This window comes from Zootoca vivipara, chromosome 5 (assembly GCF_965207765.1).
Source record: "Zootoca vivipara chromosome 5, rZooViv2.hap1.1, whole genome shotgun sequence".
Taxonomy (NCBI): domain Eukaryota; kingdom Metazoa; phylum Chordata; class Lepidosauria; order Squamata; family Lacertidae; genus Zootoca; species Zootoca vivipara.
The window spans coordinates 17,300,095-17,321,140 of NC_142588.1; the positions used below are offsets into that span (position 1 = coordinate 17,300,095).

Here is a 21,046-nt window from a genome sequence, read left to right on the forward strand (position 1 = left end):
TCTGGAGTAGCAGAAAACAACCTTTCATCCTCTTCTATATGACATCCTTTTATATAATTGAACATGGCTATCATTTCACCCCTTAACCTTCTCTTCTCCAGGCTAAACATGCCCAGCTCCCTAAGCCGTTCCTTGATTTACTTCATTCTAGGTTTCTACTAGAAAACTACTTGTCAGCTTTTATGTGGGTAATGTTCTGGCCTCATCAACACACTCTAGCCAGCTAAACTCACATCCAATCCACACTTCCATTTAAACCCATCGTCAGCTTTATTAACGGCTTGAAATCAATTTTAACAGTAAATAATTTAGAAATGCAGATGACCAGGCTGCAACTCAGTGTGGCAGAGAAGGCCAGAGGCAATCAGTTTTAACTAGGTCTAAACAGGATTAGATAACCTACACAAGAGCAACCAACTGAAGATACTAGATACAGTACTAAGGATTGATCAGATGCTAAGGGGTTGCAGAAGGAAAATTGAAACAGTTCTAAACGCATACACTAGGGGGCAATATAACAAACAACACAGTACCCATTTGGGGGCAGAACACATAATAAGAGTTTAATTTGAGAGCCAGGATAGTGTAGCAGCTAGAGTCTGGGAAAGTTCACGTTTAAATCCTCACATACCTTACTGAGTGAGCTTGGACCACTCCCTGTCTCTACCTCACAGGGTTGCTGTAAGGGATAAAGGAAAGAGGGGAACATTGCATACGCTATCCTGAGCTCTTTGGAGAAAGGGTGAGATAAAATGAATGTAGTAATAATGGTATTGATTCTGATATGCTTGTTAATGTTTTTTCCCCCCATTTGCATGACTAAAGGCGACTTCACATATGATGTATGTGTGTGTTTTATAACTAGATCTACATGCATCAGGGTCGGGGAGCCTCTCTGATGTGCACATGGTTTCCCCCCGCAACAAGTATACACAGCTTTCAAATCATGCATTTTTCTCTGCTGTTGGGCTGCAATTATAAATGACCATAGACTAAGCAGGGGAAGTGCATGCATCCAATTGGATCATGTTTTGGAATTTTTCACTGCACGCTGTTGCCCAACAGAAAGGGCAAGGTGCTTTCCTATATGAAACTGGATGACCGAGCAGTAAAAAACAATCACAAAGCAATAGGAGAATCTGTGCACAAAGATTAGCTGGGCATAGGCAGGCTATGTACTGTGGGCAAGCCTGAGTTTTTTGCTCTGTCTGTGTGGATTTAAGATTCTGCCGGGATACTGAAAGTCAGACACTGGGATAAGGCAGTAATTAAAATACTGCGTTATGATATCAAGAGCAGGAGTCTGTTTTTGTAATCAATAAAAGGTGTCAGACAGCCAAATAGCTGGAAGTTACAATTCCCCAAACTCATGTGCAATGCTATTACACTGCAGCTTCATAGTTAATCAATTGCCTAACATCTGCGAAATGTCTCTTTGGAAAGATGTGGAGAGCTCATCCCCTCCTCTCCATGACCCTAAATAAATTCTGGGATAACAATAAATGCTGTTAACTTCATAGACACATTGAAAAGAGGCAACTGAAAACTGTTTCTCATACCTAATAGAAACTGGTGCTAACCAAATGACTGTGCGTGGAAAGTTTCCTTTTTATTTTTTTCTGAAGGAGCAATGAAGCAGAACCATCCATTTCATTACTGGAAATGACCCAATACCTCCCCCCCCCCCCAGAGTGGGCAGGGGGAGGGCAGTGGCTATTTCTTCTAGAGTTTTAAAATGAATTGCCAAATGAAAGCACACTTTGTTCCTCAGAACATTGCGGTAGGCAGAATGTTCATTCTCATTGGCTTAAAATATTCCTCCAGGTTGCTGAAAGATTGGGAAGGGTGGCTGCTTCTTTGTTATATAGTATTTCAAGTGTTTCACGCATATTGACCATGTTTGGACATAACACTGAACCACAGCTTAGTACTGCATGAATGAGCCAAACCTCTTTCTGGGCTCCTCTTCCCCTCTCTTTATTCTGCACTGCTTGAAGGAAGAATTCAGAATTACTTAGTTTTAAGTCAGCCATGCCTTCTTGAGTCATCTGAACTGAGATTTGTGGTTACCACTAACTGTGGTGAGGTTCAAATCAAACTAGCTTAATAAACTGCAGTTTGAAGCTGGCTTCTTTCGAAACGGACTACGGCCAGTGCTAAACCACAGTACCGAGTTCAGATGAAACAGGAAGCCATGGATAGCTAAAAATAAGAGGAAAAGCTTTCAAAATCCTCCTGGCTGTACAGCAAGGGAGAGTGTGTGTGAGCTGGGGAGGAGGCTAGGCAAATTCACGTAGTGTTTAGTGCTGTGTCCGAACTTGGCCACTGTCTCAGTGGTCCTTACTGGGAATCACTTTAAACACTGATTTTCCAGTTCTTAGTGTTCAGCTTTACAGGGCCAATCATTATCTCTGCAATGGAAGCCAATATTATCATTAAGACATGCTGAAAGGGCAGCACCAAAAACCAGAAAAGGGGCCAGAAGTCCAACAGGTGCAGGAGACGAACTTAGTATATTGTATATCCCAACAGGGGAATGTTACTACCATGTTGCCGATGGTGGGCAGAAACTGTGAAAAGTAGTTTGCATAAGTCCATCTGAAACAATTGTTTGGATCCACAGTGTCCCCTATGTGAGACAGTGAGGATTTGCTGATATTGCCAATGTCCCTCTTCTGCTTCAGTCCCCATGTCCTGGTGCATCCATTGTAACTTCCTCTTACCCTTGGAGGAATTTACGCAGAACACTCTGTGATTCTTTGGATCTAAGCCAATCATTATTTAGAAAGAAAGGGGGATTTCAGATGCTAATGTCCATGTGCAGAATTGTGATGATCAGAGTTGAATTCTGGGCGTATTCCCAGCCCTTTATTGATTTTGTTTTTCTCAGCAAAGCGGAACAAAACAAAGAAAAAAAGGAGAATTTGACATTTAGGCCAGCTTGAGTTGGAAGGCAGAGGTCTATCTCAAACTGGGGCAATGGCTGTACTTATGTGAGATGTTATTTCAGCGCCATTTCTTTTCCTATCAGCAGTAGAGTAGTGCTCTCCTAGTAGTTAGGCATTTCCCATTACAACTGATGTCTGCTGACTTGCCTTCTGGTGAGAGAAGTCAAACTGTGCAGGTATTAAGAGGCAAAGGTCAGCTGAAGACATGGTCTGACTGAGGATCAGGTATTCTCAGGCAAATTTGCCACTTTTTCTCCTGCCATGCAGTGTTGTTGTCCACTGGAGTTCTTTGGTTCTAGGCACAAGCTGTGCATACTTGGCGACGCTGAGTGCCACCCTTGGTCTCATTCAGGTACACTCAAGAGTTGGGGGTCACTGCAGCTTCCTAACCAGAGTACAATCAGTGTCAAGCCTCAGTTTGTTTCCACGTTATGTGTGAACCCGGCTGATTCCAAAGGGCAGCAAGATTGGGCTGTTGCCATGGCTCCTAGACCACTGAAGGGCCCACTTCCCCCAAAGTAGCACCATTTGTACTTTGACCAGAAAAAAAGGCTTCCTGCAATTATCCATACTGAAGAGAACTAGCAGTAAACAGAGTGTTGCACTTGATCCCAAGGCAAGTCCAACACTTTGGATTGACCTGGTTTGAGATTCCTGCTTAGCAATGAAGCACACCTGGGCGCATCCTTATTAATCAACCTACCCTATTTCAGGTGGTTCCTGTGATGATAAAATGGAGGAAACCACAATTATGGTATCTGAACTTCTTAAAGGACAAGCTGGGATATTAATGTGAAAAAAGAATGGAAAAGCAGAAAGCAGTGGCAGCAAAAGGTGAATGCTTTAGTTACAACATTTCTGTACTAGCAGACTGAACAATTTGGGGAAGGTGGTGAAGAGAGGTGTGATGTGGTAGCTGCTACCTGCATTCTTGGTGACACAGATTAATTAGATTCCTTCCAATCTGGGAACAACTGGTTTGAACAGAACCAATAAATGATTAAGAAGTTGCTTATAAAATCACAGAATTGTAGAGTGGGGGAGGAACAATGAGGGTCATCTAGTCCAACCCCCTGCAATGCAGGATATTTTTTTTGCCCGATGTAGAGTTTGAACCCACAACCCTGAGATTTAAGAGTCTCTACTTACAGAGCTATCCTGGAGTCTAATTTGCCTTAATAATAACTTGCTAGTTTGCGAATACCAACAGTTCCTGACAAATTTGTAAAATTTGAGGTGTGTTCTACCATAATCACTTCCTGTGCCAGGGAGTGACCCACAGTTTGTATGTTATGACAAGCATGTGGAAGCAGCGGTGGCTAGCAGGGTACGATCCTGCTTCCCCATGTGGTTTGTCTATGCACTTTGGTGAACTTGTGCATAACTTCTCTCAGTGTGGCTGAAGCTCTTTGCAATTCCTTGTTGACACAGGGCTTACCTTACTTATAACAAACTGGAGTTAGGATTATGGAATCATTTAGCAGGTGACCAGGACTATAACTTTTAACCCACTAATGTCACCTTTGGCATTAAATAGCAAGCTCCTTTTGCTTAGGATGCATATTGCTAGAACTGGTGGAAGAAACAATTCCATCTGCTTTTATGGAAACAAACTGGGGAAATGGTCCAGCTGTGTTCAGAAAAGGAAACACAATCAGCAGTGGCATCCTTCAAAATCTGATGCTCTTATGGTAAAAATGCTTACAGTATTTGCAGGAATTTGAAAGCAATTGCTTTGTTTGTAGGAAATGGTTTTAAGAGAATGAAACCTATTTTTTTTTACATTTTTTCTATTATATGTGTCCAGCAATTTTTAACACGTTAGAACTGTGGCAGCTATATTTGATATGAACATGAGCTTGCGAAACCTTAATTCCGCTTCTTTTTAAACCAAGGGGTGTGTTGCGGGTGTGGTGGTTATTCAAGGTCAGCAGCACTGAGAGGCAAAAGTGAGTCTGTCCAAGGCAATATTTATGAATGGGCTTTCATCTGCCTCTAATTGAAATTAGCATTGAGTCATTCCTGCCCCCCCCCCCCCGCAGTAACTTTCCAAGGAGACAAATTTAACTTGACAGAGGAATAAAAGGTCTGAACTCAAGCTCTCCAAAAGAGTACAAAATGTGGCCAAGCTCGTAAATCACACTGCTAAATTGTAATGCATATCCTAATTGGTCTCAAGTTCCATTTTTAACCTTTCCTTTAGCATCATAAGGACAAGAAGGATATTTTAGCATGCAGCAGACGAGAGAGAGAGAGAGAGAGAGAGAGAGAGAGAGAGAGAGAGAGAGTTTAAAGCAGACTGAGGAAATGGACATTCTGAAGGGCTGCATATCTCTGCCCAGATCTCCTTCATGCTGCCCAAGTAGCTTAGATGGCTAAAATGAAGCCTCAGTTTCGGAGACAGCATAACTCCCGAGTATCAGGTGTTGGAAACAAGCAGCAGAAGAGAGTCATTGCCTTCATGCTTTGCTTGTGAGCTTCCCAGAGGGATCTAGCAGGCAGCTGATGGAATCAGAATGCTAGGCTAGATGAACCCGTGGTCTGATCCAGCAAGCCAATGCTTGATTTCTTTTTTAATGTTTTTTTTTTAAAAAAAATTCAAGTATTAATTTCAAGTAAGGACTACAGAGCTTAGGAGTTGTATAGAAGAGAAAGAAAAATAACAGCTGATGATTGTAGCAATGAGGCCATTCTTATGATCCCCAAAGAAGTGTAGAATCTAGTCAGGTATGAATTAGAGATGAAATAATTCTTTTGCCATATCTCAGAATTAATTATTCAAATGTTGAATGGAATAATTTAAAATTTGAAATTCAAATTCTAAAGTAAAAATTTACCTCAGGATTTGCAGCGCAAGGATTTGCTCACCCTCTCGGTGCGGCGGCGTTGCAGGACAGTGAGGGCTCTCCTCAGGCCCTGACAAGGGAATCACAGCATCAGTGTCCCGTCTGGATAGGTGGTGTGGGCATAAAACCTGTGCTGGATCAGGAGTTGGATCCTAGCCTGCACCCGGGATTGGCAAAAGGGGATGCTGGCTTGGACATGGGCTGGGCCCGGGGTGGGCGGAGCCAATGGAGCAGGAAGGCTTCCCTTGGGTCCACACCCTGGCCATTTAAACAGCCCGCACCTGGGGCCCTACCTGCTTTTCCATCATCGGGAAAAGTGCTTTGATCTTGTTGGTGCCTTCTCTTGGTTGTTTTGATGGGAAGAGACCAAATACAGTATATAATGTTCTCCACTTTGAAACGATACGAAATACCTTTGCAAGTGAACAATCAAATGCTATCCAATATTAAATAGGGGGTAATGTTGAGCATCCTAATACTCAAATATTCAAATAATATCCAATATGCATTTGGCAGCAAAATATGAGGAGAAACTTTGGGCGGAAATGAATTTCAGTTCCAGAATTCATTCGTTCTTTTCTGTGCACAGGCATATTTCATTTTTTAAAAAAAACAACTAGTCATGATGCATCTCTCTACCCTCTCAGAAAAGCGTGTGACAAATGAGACTCAAGCACATATTATTGACTCTGAATTTCTGCCCTGTCTTCCTTAATGGGCAGAGCACAAGGGTAGAATATCTGCTTTGTGTGCTGAAGATTCCATATTCAGATTCTGGCATCTCCAGATATAGCTGGGAGAGACCCTAGTTTATAATCCTGGAAAGTCACTGCCAGTCAGGGCAGACAATACTGAGCTGGATCGACCAATGGACTGATTCGGTATAAGCCAGTGTTGATGTTAATCTCTGTTGCAGAACACTAGCTCCCAACTGCCAAAAAAGCATCTGTCTGGTGCAAACTTGCACTACTGGAATGTGGCCAATACTGAATGCAGTCCATCAAGTAGGATAAAAGTAGTGCATATTCCCATTATATCAGCAACAGCAAAATGTATTGTGACACCTTAAATGCTAACAAAATTATTATGGCATAAAGGGTTCATGGACTAAAGTCTACTTCATCATCAGCATTACATTAAGTTATATTCACACCTTTCAAAATTAGTTCCAGTTGCGTTGCATCAGAAAGCCAGGCATGAACTGGCTGTTTGTTCAACAAGCAAACCTACCCACTCGACCATTGCCAAATTGCCATCTTGCTTTCCGTTTCAGCACACCATAACTCCAGATTCAAGAGCTTTCTTGGTGGGCCAATCTGTTACTGATTGTGCTAACCTGCGGAAGTATTCCCCAGAGTTACATCGGTTTCCTGTTTTGAGAAATTGCTTCTGCATGACTTCAGAGGCCAGCTTGGTATCTGGGATATTTCACTGGCTTCATCCCCATCCTAGTCATTGACTTGTTCGCCTTATTATTGCCTGAGAAGCAAAGACATGGTTAATTGTTTCATATGGACCATGAATTCTAGCGTCTTAAATGAACCGTGACTGTGAGTGAGGCTATGGCTCTTCCAGAACCGATGAACAATTGCTCTCATGTGGTGAGGAACTGACTATTCTTAATAGGCTACCGTCCAAAAGCTATGTATTCAAAATGTTACTTGGAAACTGGCTGGTTTCAAGGGATTACTGCAGACTACTGAGTTCAGGATTCCTGCTTAAGTTGGGGCAAACTGGGAGGTAAGCATCATGTTGGACTTTTTTTCTTATCAAGCAAAATCATTTCAAGATGTTTAGCTGTAGAAAAAGTATTAAACCCCCCCCCCCAAAAAAAACTAACCAAAAGATTGCAGACTCTTTTAACTGCAGGGTTGTTTTGTGCCCAGAGGTATTTTAGGCAACAAAGAGTTGCTTACCAAGAAAGAGGACCTTAGTTAATGCCACACAACCTTAGTCATGCCTCACAGTCACACCTACTGAAATCAGTGTACCTAGTGCAGGTGGCACTGTGGTCTAAACCCCTGAGCCTCTTGGGCTTGCATTTCATAAGGTGAGCAGTTCGAATTCGTGTAACAGGGTAAGCTCCTGTTGCTTTGTCCCAGCTCCTGCCAACCTTGCAGTTTGAAAGCATATCAGCATGAGTAGATAGATAGGTACCGCTGCAATGGGAAGGTAAATGGCATTTTCATCCGCTCTGGCTTCTTTTGCAGTGTCCCGTTACGCAGGAAGTGGTTTAGTCATGCTGGTCACATGTCCTGGAAAGCTGTCTGCAGACAAACATTGTCTCCCTCGGCCTGAAAGCGGAGATGAGACCTCATTCCATAGTCGACTGGACTTTACCGTCCAGTGGTCCTTTACCTTTACTTTTACCTGTACCTGAGTATATTATTTATTTCAAGTATTTATAGACAGCTTTTTCATCAGAAAAGATCACAAAGCAGTTTAAACCTAAGGACAGCATGGATTGAACTGGGGACTTTCTGCATGGACATCATGTGCTCTGTCTCCGAGTTTCTTGCCCTTCTATTTCCCCACGCCCAGCCATGTTCGACTGTGGCCAATGTGTTCTTTTTAAAACAGAACTTTGTCTGGAACCATCTAGAAAGTACAATAAGCATGATGTGAACTGTAGGTGAGTTTTTAGAAATTAAAGTTTTATGAACTTCAGAAAATATCATAAACAGAATCTGTTAAGCAATCCAGTAATCTGAATTCATGCAAAAAATCATGGTTTGCTGGAGTGTTGGTCTGGGGAACCATAGTACACTTTCACTTACCTGTGTGAGCAGTGAAAGGAAGGAGAAATCTACCTTCTTGTGTCAGGTTAGAACCTTGCCTCATTCTCCCTTCCCTCTCTTGTAGTCTTGGCCGAATGACACAACTCTCTTCCCTCTTTTTTCACTGTTTGTTGAATGTGGAAGCAACTGGCAATAATGAGTTTTACCACTTGGAGGTGCTACTTTACAGATATATAGAACAAAAGGGCACCAACTGTGATGTCTTGTTTCTAGTGAAACTGCTAATTTCGGACTGTGTTATTTTACCTTCTTACCTTCCTCACTGTCACTTTTCTTCTTGTTATTTCTCTTGCGGTTCAAATTGTGACTCTAACTCTAATGTTCAAAGGTTATGATTCTCAGCATGCTTGCTGGGCAAAAAATTAGCAATGAAATCAGGGGGACTCGTGTCCAAGTAAATATGCATTGTGTTGTGCTGCAAAGCTAGCTTGCCTTTGGAGTATACTAATTAAAACTTTCCAGAAAAACAAGAGGTAGCATTTCTCATCTTGACACTGTGGACCAGAAGTGATGAACAGCTATCCATCCTTTCTTGCTAGATGCGAATGGACCATAGCTGAATGGCAGAGCTCATGCTTTGTGTGTGGAATGTCATAGCTTCAATTCCTGGCTTCTCATGGCAGGGCTGTAAAGGCTCTCTAGCTGAAACCATGAAGAGCTGCTGCCAGTCAGTGTAGGCACTATTGAGCTAGGTAGATTAATGGTTGGACTTGATATAAGGCAGCTTCCTGTGTTTATGTACACACACACACACACACACACACACACACACACACACACACACACCCCTTTTGCCATGTAGTTCTGACTTCTTAATCAATGTTCTGCTTTCAGAGGCTTTTGGTGTAAATTTACTCATTTTTTTGCATTTTACTGACTGGAATTAATTTGTATGGTCTGTGATCTCAGTTATTTGAGATAAAATGAACGAGAATTCTGTGAGGAGAATGATTGTACTTGTAGGTGTCAAGTAACATTGGGATTTGGCATTTTTGCACAATTTGCTATAGCTATTCATGGTGCTGCTTGATCTGCAGATAGAGAGTTGATGAACTTTTAAAAAAGCCTGCAGATAGAGAGTTGATGAACTTTTTAAAAAGCCTACAGCTCTCTATCACAGCAACTCCCCCCCCCAAAAAAACCCCAAACCACACATACCCTAGTACAGAAACTTTCATATTTCATTGGTGAATTTTGAAAACCATTATTTGGGTCTGAAAACCATGCTGTGTCTATATATTTTTTTGAGTGATGAATTCAATCTGTTTTCTCCGAGCAAATATCTTGTTATGTGCAGCAGACTTTTTGATGCTGGCTTGGACCAACTGTCACAAAGAAGGCTCTTGATGAGACACTTGGCTTCTAGAAGTCACTGTTGCTGGGGTGACAATATCAACAGAAGGAGCGTCTCACTGGGGAGGAGAGGGCTGCCAGGGAAAGGAGGCAAAGCCTGGTGGGCTTCTCCAACCCTGGTTAGGAAGTCGCAGCTGGTTCAACTCTCTTAGAATAAATGTAATGTGGTTTGAAGGAGCTCAACCAGCCAACAGCCTTGCTCCCACATTTTGCACCAACTGAAGCCTCTGAACCTATCCTTCAAGAGCAGCTGTACACAGAGCGCATCACAACAGTCCAGTTGTGAGGTAACCAGTAGAGGAGTCAAAGCAGCTAGGCTACTCCTGTCTAGCCTTAGCATCATTGGGCACCTGCCAGGGCAAACATCCCTGCAGGGGACCCACTGACATTTTCTGGAGACTTTTGGTCCCGTTCTCATGCTCTTGGCTATTGCTGCCTGTGTTTGCCCGCTGTCTCTGAGCATGCAAGCAAAGTCAAAAGTAAGTTCCAGTAGCACCTTCCAGATGCCTTGGGTCTGGGCTTGGAGCAACCAGCCCAGGCATGCTTAACTGGTTGGTTTACATGGTGGAAAGAAAAGGATGGTGGAAAGAGTTTGATAGCCCTTCCTTCCAAGGTGAGGGGGAGTGGCCTAAGCATGGACTTAACAGCTCCATGTATTACCGTATTTTTCTGTGTAAAAGACACCCCCATGTATAAGATGCCCACTACTTTTGGGGACCCCAAACTTAGAAAATGAGCATATGCACGATCCATGTATAAGATGCCCCCAGATTTTTAACTTTATTTTAAAGTAAAAAATAATCTAGTCTTATACACAGAAAAGTACAGTAATTAGAGTTAAGCATGTTGGTTATATGAGGCTGATTTATATATGTTATATTGCCATGCCTGGCCATAAATATATATTGACACACTTGTATCAGGCAGCCAGAAAGACTGAGGGCTTATATAGAGGAAACAAAAGAATCAAAGGTATCCCGATCAATGCTCTCATTTATTTTTTTTAAAAATAGGATCTTTTAAGGGGCTATGGGGAGGGTGACCCATGTTACTAATTAATACTGAGAGACAGGTCTTGGGCTTTGGTTTGATGTCATTACAATGCATAGTGCAGCCAGATATAGTTATTGAAGTGTTATAATCTGAGAAATACGTATGAAAATTCACTCTAGCTGTTGGATGGATGAATATTTAAGAATCTAAATCCATGGAAAATAATTCTGGGATGAGGCGTCTTAGCCTTAGACATACTTGTATTATTAGCTCTGCTGGAAATAGTCCAGTAGCATTTTATTTGATTGGGCTTGTATCTTCCATTGTACGCTTGATGAATAGATATTGCTTGCTGGCAGGATTATAAATCCAGTCAGATTTGTCATCAGTTTGCAGTTACAGGAAATAAGTTACATATGGTTTTATAAAGCAGTGGGGGAAAATACAACCTTCCAGTTAAAAATGAGCGAAGTCTGTGGTATCCACAAACTGAGGCTGAATTTGTCATGTAGTAAAGATGTTCCTTGCCTCCATCACTTGAGACTCTGGGGGTGAGATGGAGAGAGCGCCTCTCCATAGATCAACCCCTCTGCACCAGAAAACTAGAAATCAGAGAGGACAAGTATAGCCTGTTCTGACAAGTTTATTCCTTTTCTGCATGCTGGGATTTTGTTTCTCAGTAGAGTATTCAATTATTTATTCAACTATTTATTTATTAAAATTTTATATAGCTCTTCACTCAAGGCTCACAAGGCAGTTTACAATATCTGACACACACACCCCAATTCGCAGTCTAGTGATACAGTCCAATTTTACAGTGTAATCTGGTAGACTAAATTTTGCTTCAGTCCCACTTCTGTTTTTAGATTTGTGGTGTGGGAGCTGCTAAAACGTGGAACTGTGAACTGAGCTGAACGTTCCACAGATCAGTTAATTTGTTCAAAAGTACAGTAGTGATCTTTGAGAGGGCCAAAAGCTTCCCCTCTCCATTTACTTCTAGTTATATTTTAATTTTATTTAATTTTAATTTTATTAATTATTTTATTTTATTTCATTAATTATTTTATTTTATTTTTAATTTTTAGTAATTCTAGTTATATTGTAATTTTTTAAATTATAATTGTTCACATCCATTTCCTCTTTGCTGCCATACTGAGCGCCCATACATTTTATTCCTCTTCAAGTGACCAGAGATTATCACATAGCAAATTTAGGTACTGGGTGACATAATTAGGGGTAAATGAAGCTCATTTACAACAAGAACAATGCTTCCCAGGAAGGCCACATGGGGGGCAACATTCCTCAGGATAGAAAATATTTGTGTGAGGGGGCTCCTTGCTTAGTAAATGCCACCTTGATTTACCTGTGGTGGGCTTGAAACGAGCTTTTGTACCTTAAGTGACGACCAAGACGATCACAGTGCCAAGCTAGAGACCATCCTGTGCTTTTGTGGGAAATATAGGTGCTTTTACCCTATAGGCGAGGAAGTGGAGCCCCAACTGAAACAGACAAATAAATCAAAACAATTCATCTTGTGCAACTTTGCCCCAGGGCACAAAGATCTCTGTGGGCCTGCTCTAATTGTTTCTAATTGTTGCAGGTACCGCGATTTCTCCTTCCAATTACAGCTCCTTCAAGGACACAGAGTGCCACTCAGGGGCAGTGGCATAGCTGTCAAGTTTTCCCTTTTCTCGCGAGGAAGCCTATTCAGCATAAGGGAATTTCCCTTAAAAAAAGGGAGAACTTGACAGCTATGGGCAGTGGTACACTTGGGTGATCTAATGGACTTATAGGAGGCCTGTTTGCCCCCTGGACCTACTGGTCTCAAACCCACCCTCCTCCCCAATGCTATTACCCCCCCCCCCCCCGCAGTCCTCAGAAAATAGGGTCATTCTATTCTACATCATGCTGTGGTTTTCCAGAAGCGGCTTTGTCATGCTGGCCACATGACCTGGAAGCTATACGCCGGCTCCCTTGGCCAATAATGCGAGATGAGCGCGCAACCCCAGAGTCGGTCACGACTGGACCTAATGGTCAGGGGTCCCTTTACCTTTACCTTATTCTACATCAATATCAATGCTAGTTAGTAGCATTTATTGATTTGGGGTTTTCTCCCCCCCCTCAGAACTTCCCTAAATGCAATACACAAATTCCAAGATTTCTATGCTTTAAAGTACCACAGTTCTGTGTGTTTCCTCTAACAACTTTTGTACACTTGACCAGAAGGAAATGTTCAAGCAGTAATACTGGCGTAGAACAGAATGTCCCTGTTTTCAGAGGAATGTTGGAGGTATTATGTTCGCTTACCTCAGAAGGTAGTTAGCTAGCCCTGCTGTGTTTGGGGGACTCCTCCTGCTCATTCTTCGGATATATATCTGCCCCAAAGTCTTGTCCTGGCGGCACCATATTTCTGACACTTACAAGTGTCTCCTCAGAGGCATTGGGTGACACAGTATGAAGACCCAAGGGCAGGTTAGAAAGTGGGCCACATATATGAACAGATTTGCGATAATTCCACTGTATTCCAGTGTCAAGAAAAGTAGTTCTTTTAAATGTTTGCATTATTTTCTTTATTAAAAGAATCCATGACTGATTACTCCATCACAATGCTTTCTTATCTGCAGCTGGAAGTAGTCATTTTTCTTAATGGGGTTTTTTTTTTTGCAGAATGAAATTGTGAAATTGTAGATAAAATATTTAGCTTGGTGTTTGCTAATGGTATGTAGTGAAAGGATGTGGGGTGGAGTGGCAGGGAGAAAGAGAATCTTGTAACTCAACCACAAGTAACAAAATTGCTATTTTTCTCTTCAGCTTTGTTGGTTGCTTTTGCCAGCATGTTTGCTGTGGCCCTCCTGTATTTTCTTGGACTTTATGTCTCCAAGTAAGTCTGTGTAAGCGGTATGTGGATCTATATGTTTTTCTGCTATGTTTTAAATCTGCAAGTTGTCATTGAATTACTTATTTCTACATTTATTTATTTTAAAGTATAGACGCATAAAGAATTAGAATAAAAAGTAATGTAGTTTTAGTCATTTTTTATGGGTGTGGACCTTTAACTGGGTGACAGGAGTGGCCATTTTCCATGTATGTGGCTGATGAAAACACATTTATGGAGGTATATTGCCAGTCACAAAGTTCAGCTTTGCCCCGTTGACCTGGTTCTTGAATGTATTTTTAAAGATATCTACAAGGAGCTGCATTCATCTAGGACCACCAATTGTTGCTCAGGGCAAGTATGCCCATGCCTAGAATTGGATTTTGGCCTATATCTGTGTGAGACCATCATGCTGGCATCAAATGGCCAATTTCTAACACTTTTAATCCATTGTGTGATTACTCTTGATATTTTTGATTCAGTAAAACTAGATGCACATATGCACCACATGTGTTTGCAGTTTTCTCTGCAGCCACTGCTGTGGCCGTTTCAGTGCAAAATGTGGCTTGCTTCTTTAACAGAACAAGAAGCTGCAGTGCAACATCAAAGAAACCTCAGGCAAGATGTGCGGTTCTTCCCGATGTGTGCGGAGTGCCTTCCTGTTCTTTATTTCCTACAAATTTGAATAAGCTTAAGTCATTGTGAGCTTCTTCATTGTACATAGGAAATTCAGGAACCCATACCATCTTTTGAAAGTTAGTGGGTAACCTTCTGCACCTTAAATTTCTTCAGTGTTTTTAAGGAGTTTTGTAAATCTATTAAGTTACAGGAGACAAGCTCCTCTTTAAACTGTTACTTATATTCAGGTTTTCTAATTCTAGGTAACGTTCAAGTCCTAGATTTATAGACAGGTTACTTTTTGAATTCTTGCAGACTTCACTGTACCCGGGTACACTGCCATTGCCTTCAACACAAACCTACTTCCATTGTAAGTATATATGTACTGCTTCACTCTGACTAAAACTTAATTGAACCACCCTTAATTGTGAAATTTGCATGTCTCGTACAGTGGTACCTTGGTTTAAGAACTGCCCTGTTTATGTACTATTCAGTTTACAAACTCCCCAAAACCGTAGTGTCTCGGTTTGCGAACTTTACCTCGGTCTAAGAACAGAAGCCGAATTGTGGAAGGGCACTGGTGGCGGGAGGCCTCATTAGGGAAAGCGTGCCTCGGTTTAAGAATGGTTTCAGTTTAAGAACGGACTTCTGGAACGGATTAAGTTCGTAAACTGAGGTACCACTGTATATGTTTCTAATGTGCATAAATTTCTGCAAATACCTCCTTTCCCCACCTGGTCATGTTTTAAAGAGCGACCCCTGCTGGAGTGGTGGATTCAGTAATTAAGAGTGCTTATTCTTGAGTTTTGAGTGATAGGCATAAAAGCACCCCCACAACCTCCTTTTTATTAAACAGAGTGCCTTGACCTGTGCAATGTACTACGTTTCACCTTTCTATTTGTTGTGGAAGGATCTTTTACCATTTTGATGCCTCTCCCCCCCCCCCCCGGAGCAAGTGAGTTGTGTCCAAACACTTGTGAACACAGCTTGCACTTTTCCACACTGATATGTTCCAGGTTGCCACTGCAAAGCCACCTCTCACAATCTGGTGGTGCTTCCAGGGTTTAACGGGGGAATTTCTTTACCCCTCCAATCCTAGTATACACTGATGTTCTTTTTGCAGTGTAGTTTTCCACTAAGTGGAACGCGGCTGGCGCTGTGGTCTAAACTGAGCCTAGTGGTTTGGAAGGTCGGCGGTTCGAATCCCCGTGACGGGGTGAGCTCCCGTTGCTCGGTCCCAGCTCCTTCCCACCTAGCAGTTCGAAAGCACGTCAAAGTGCAAGTAGATAAATAGGTACCACTCTGGCGGGAAGGTAAGCAGCGTTTCCATGCGCTGCTCTGGTTCGCCAGAAGCGGCTTAGTCATGCTGGCCACATGACCCGGAAGCTGTCTGTGGACAAACGCCAGCTCCCTCGGCCAGTAAAGCGAGATGAGCTCTGCAACCCCAGAGTCGTCTGTGACTGGACTTAACAGTCAGGGTTCCTTTACCTTTACCTTGCCTCTAAGTATGCTCCTTAGAGGAAAGTTCCTTCCTTCTGGCCTTTTTAGGCTGCTTCCAGACCACCTGATTATTGAGCATTCATCATGATTTGTTTGTAGCAAGGTTGCAGGCATGCTAGATGGCACCAGCTTTTTACCGAGCATTCATTCTGATCTCTTTGCAAGTTCAAACAGCATTACATCAACCAGTGTTGTTTTACGCTTTACATTTCCACATCACTTCCCTTATCTCAAAATGTCTGATTTTGGGGAGAAGGAGGTTTGTTGCGCAAGAGCTCTGCATCATATTTAATTGCGCAACTTGAATTTGCCAGCATGTGATTGAATTTGCCAATCTGTGATACCACCCCAAAACAGTGATAGCCTGGAAGCACCCTTAGAAGACTCCTCTTGTCTGATAGCAACCCTACTAAGCAGATAAAATGCTGTGGGGCTCTTGTTTGTGTCCCTGTCTTGCTCAATAGTGCTTGCTGTCAGACAAGATGCTGGGTGATGTACTCCTTTTTTGCTTAATGTGGCAGCTAACTTGACAGTAATGAGAGAATGCCACTGCTGGAGACAGATTTGAACTGCTGTCAAGAGCAGTCAGAGTAGATGGAGGTGTTTAAAAATATACGTGGCAGGTTTGTAGACGAACCTCAGGGTGTATTCTTCTACAGCAGGTGTTTTTAAGTCTTTCTTTCTTTTTTGCTAGCCTCTGCTTGAGATATTCATGCTACAAATGGGTACTGTGCTTTGTTAGTGGGCTGTGGCCATATGAGGAACAAGTTCTGGAATGTGTGTGTCGAAACTCAAGATCTTTGTAGTCAGGGGCTGGGGCCGGAGCTTCAGCTAGGGCTATGAGCTGACACCTTCATTGTTGACCAGGCAAAGTCAATAGGCCAGGCAACTAGTACAAATACCCAGAGGCCTCATTCTATTTGCCCAATGACATGGGCGTAGGCAGGGGGGCAGGAGGGGGCAATTGCCCCCCCTAGAAGCAGGGCCGCTGGCCAGCCTGCCCCGCTGCCCGCCCGCTGCCGTCTCCCTTCTCCCTGGCTGGCTGTGGGGCGGGCGGGCGGAAAGCCAGGCAACCGCTTTGCGCGGCTCTGGGGCTTTCCCTCCACCTGCCCCGGCGATTGCAGAGGGGGAGGAGGGGATCGGAGCAGCCTGATTTCAGGCTGATCCTGGCTCCCCCTCGCCCCTGCCGATCGCGGAGGGGGAGGAGGGAGTCGGAGCAGCCCGATTTCGGGCTGATCCTGGCGCCCCCTCGCCCCTGTCGTTTGAGGAGGGGGAGGAGGGAGTCGGAGCAGCCCGAAATCGGGCTGCTCTGATCCCCTCCTCCCCCTCCGCGATAGCCGGGGCGGGAGGAGGGAAAGCTGGCAAGGGAGAAGGGAGCTTTCCTTGCCCCGCTGTGGCCCCTCCCCTTGCCCCCCTGATTTTCATCCTGGCTACGCCCCTGTTGCCCATCACAGTGGCTGATAAAATGCTCTTATCCATTGGCTTACAGTAATGCTGCTCCCCACTTCTGCCAAGGCATCTCTCCCAGAAGTTGTTAGCCCCCATACAATGTGCTTTTAGAGTTTGAAAAAACTTGTACAAACTGAATGAGACTTCCTGATTTAATACTGATTGCTTGTCCACTGGCATTAGCATGAAAATTTGTTGGAAATAGGCAAATGTTTGTACCCTACAGCAACTTGTAATCTATCATATGTACTTAGAAAATACTGAGTATGAGACCAGCAGGGATAAGAATGTTCTGCTGGTTTCTTTTTTAGGTGGTACAGCTTGTGTGTAGTTCATAAAGTGTTTCTCATCCTTCTAAAAGAAAAATGGATCGCAATTATGAGTTGGTTCGGAATGGGCCTCAGTTGGCTAGGTGGATCTAATGATATAAAACGGAAATAAAGTAGGTGATGCCATATATCAAGCAAGGAAAAATTGAGTTTGGAGAGATGCAATCTGGCCTCTAGCTCAGGCTTTTAATCTTGAAGGGCATTTTTTAACATGATGTGATTGCTAATAATACTTCACACCAGGTTTTAGGAAATTAACGTTTTTAAAGAGAAAAAGAAGCACGCACACACCAATGACTGGAACATACGATTCCAGAATCTAAAATTCCCAGATGTCTAGATTTTGGCTTGGTGTTAGACTTTTAAGGACAATCTATTAATTAATTTAAAACAAATGCTGTGCCCAAATATTTTTTAAGCAAATATAAAAATGAATTAAGGATGCATCCCACACAATGATCTACTGATGTTTGCTTTTCACTTATTTTTGCTTTTTATGATTTCATTGTTTGGTTTTACGTTTTTATATTGCCGTAAACTGATGTGATGTATTTTTTTTTATGATACAGTAGTATATAAATATTTTTAGAAAAATAATAAAATGAAAATTAAATTAAAACAGCTAAAACATTACCAGTGTTAAAATCCAGCCTCTTCAAAGTTAATGCTGTGTCCACCCCACCCCAGGCAGAAGTACTGTAGCTGGCACATACCTAGCGAAGAAATGTCAAGCTGTTCCTTAGATATTCTAATTTGTTGAACAGATTGTTGCTCAGCTACTACGGTAGCTGTGGTGGTAGTGTTCTGAATGCCACTTGCTGGAAACTGCAGAAGGTGAGAGTGCTCTTGTACTTGGGCCTTGCTTGCAGGTTTCCCACAGGCCTCTGGTTAGACACTGTAAGAACAAGATGCTGGACTTTATGGACCATTGGCTTGACTCAGCAGGTTCTTCGTATGTACTTATAACATATAAGAAAAAGAATCAGTCTTGGCATCCATTCCCCTGCTGTTTGTCTGAGGGGACCCTCCAGGCGGGTGCATTCTGTAACTCGTTCTTGACACGTGTGTGTGTGTGAGTGAGTGAGTGAGAGAGAGAGAGAGACATACATACACATGTGCAGCGGCAGAGCACATTCTGGGAGCGGGGTGTGCCGTGCGCAATGACGTGGCACACGTTTTGGGGTGGGGCGCGCCACATTTTGGGGCGGGCAGCAGCGATGGTTCCCCTGGGATTGCATCGCTTGGGGCGATCCGCCCCTATCTTCCTACGCCCCTGCACATGTGTTTGTTTGTGTTGGCATCTATATGTCTTGGGAGACAATGGAAGAGTGCACCTGCACATTAGGGCTAGATTTATTCTGCCTTAATTTGTTCTGTAATACTACCCCAATGCTACTACAATTTTGTTATTTTAAATCTGCCCTTCACCCTAAGGTCCTGGGGCAGCTTGGAACAAACCTCTCTTTCCAACAATATGCGCTAAATGGAAAGGAAGCACTGTGAGTGGTTTATTTAACTACTCTACATTAGCATGTAAAAACTTACAAAGTATACTCAAACAAGTATCAGGTGTTATGACAATAACTTCAACAAAACCAAGACCATAACACCAAACCGGCTAGCAAATGCCAAAGACAATTTACTCAATGAACCATATTAAAGTGCAATATGCATATCAAAGCCTGGAGATACTATGAACAAACAGTATACTGAAGGCACAACTCTGTCAATAATGATGGTATCTTAGCGCAGTGCATAAACACAAAAGTACTGCAATGGTTCAACTCTACCAATAATAATAGTGTCCTAGTGCAGTGCAAAAGCGCAAAAGGTGCTGCAATAAGATCACAACTGGACGTGCAGAGTCATACAAGAAGGAACGGTCACAATGTGGACTGTGAAGCAAGGTCCTACGAGATAGCGGTCAAAAGCAGGTGCCTCCTCACCGTCCTTCAGCGAGGATGGATCTGAAGACCTGAACTCCGGATGTTGATCAGGTTTCGCTAGAGCTTCTTCGGTTCATAACGCTACAAATAGAACAAGATACAATGAAATCCTAAGTTATTCACAGGCACATTGTATCTTGTTGCTCCCCCATTTGCTTGGGGCGGAGTTTTTCAAGCTTTTTGGGTCCACAGCTCCCATGACCAACTACGTTATTTCTGTGACACCCCTGTGGGGCTCAAGAGTCCAGTTATGTCACCCCTTGCCTGCAGACCTGCCAGCCTCTCACCCCTTTTCGAACACCTCAGTGTTCCCCCAGACTCTTCTCTCTTCTCCTTGGGAGTCCTCTGAACAGCCGAGCAGCCGTAGCTGCCCCCCGGTCTCTGAGCTGCCCCCCTGCCCTAAAGAGAGTTGCCTCCTCATACTGCCCCACAAGGGCCTGGGAGGCACCCCCTGGCCAGCCCCAGAGGCACCATTTGCCTATGGAGCTTGTAGCCAGGGCTGCTGCAACAAACAACTCTGCAAGCCTTTGGGAGGCAGAAACATAAGAGGGCATCAGAGGACGGAGGGAAGGAAAGAGGGACAGAGGCCAGTGTTGCCCATGGCACCCCTGACCATCATTTAAGGCATCCCAGGTGCCACAGCACACTGGTTGAAAACCACTGGCTTAGGGGAAAGCCTCCATCACCAGAATGAGGTATATTTGGAGAGCAGGCTGCCTGTTGTTGATTTAATTGAGCTGTACTGGCAGCGACTGAAAGAACTTGCAGTTGCACTGTACAGAATGACAGAAGGATGGGCATGCTTGGAAGTATTCTCCAGCTGCTTCAGCGGCCATTGGTGGAAAATTGCCCACTGCCTTCTTTCAGAAGCTAATACAGGCACAGGGTGGCTTTGTTACATTGCACCCTTTAATTAAGATAATTGCATGTGAATTGGCTCATAGAAAGGGGAGGAGGTAGATTTTTAGGAATGGTGGGCCCAAGCATTGCATCCAGAAAGACATCTGCTTCCGAGATGTAGAGAATGGAAAACAACTCTTGCACTGTGTTCTCTGCTTCCTGAGCTAAGACCAGGAGGAATCCATATGAATAAGATGTATATTGGGGCCCAAACACAGGATTTGACAACTTCTCTCTTGGAGATCGTTTATAAAAACCAAACCAAAACTGAGGACTGATTGACATCACCACATGATTCACCTGTTGATTCCCTGGAAAATATTAACCACAATCAAATCCTAGAAAATATCCTGTTATATAGAACTGTTGTCCCAAACAGTGTGGAAATAGTACATTTAAGAGCATGTGCAGTTCAACAACAACAACAACAACTTAGAAGCCTCTCTGTGATAAGGAAACAAATAATCACATGGCAAGGTGGTTCTTGGACT

General features: G+C 43.2%; 1 protein-coding gene and 1 long non-coding RNA gene across 4 annotated transcripts in view; one reads left to right on the top strand and one right to left on the bottom strand.

Moving 5' to 3' along the window:
• Positions 1-21,046, top strand: part of LOC118096362 (heparan-alpha-glucosaminide N-acetyltransferase-like) — a 171,909-nt gene that overhangs the window by 33,262 nt on the left and 117,601 nt on the right. For all 3 annotated transcript variants that reach the window (XM_035138109.3, XM_035138106.3, XM_035138110.3), the window contains 2 exons: positions 13,750-13,819; positions 14,747-14,801. In XM_035138109.3, the coding sequence (XP_034994000.2) occupies positions 13,750-13,819; positions 14,747-14,801 (125 nt within the window). The remainder of the gene's footprint in view (positions 1-13,749; positions 13,820-14,746; positions 14,802-21,046) is intronic.
• LOC148685595 (uncharacterized) lies at positions 5,786-8,655 on the bottom strand. The gene is made up of 3 exons (XR_015950150.1): positions 8,572-8,655; positions 7,131-7,273; positions 5,786-5,864 (listed from the first exon to the last, which is right to left on the bottom strand). It is a non-coding gene; the product is annotated as an uncharacterized LOC148685595 (long non-coding RNA).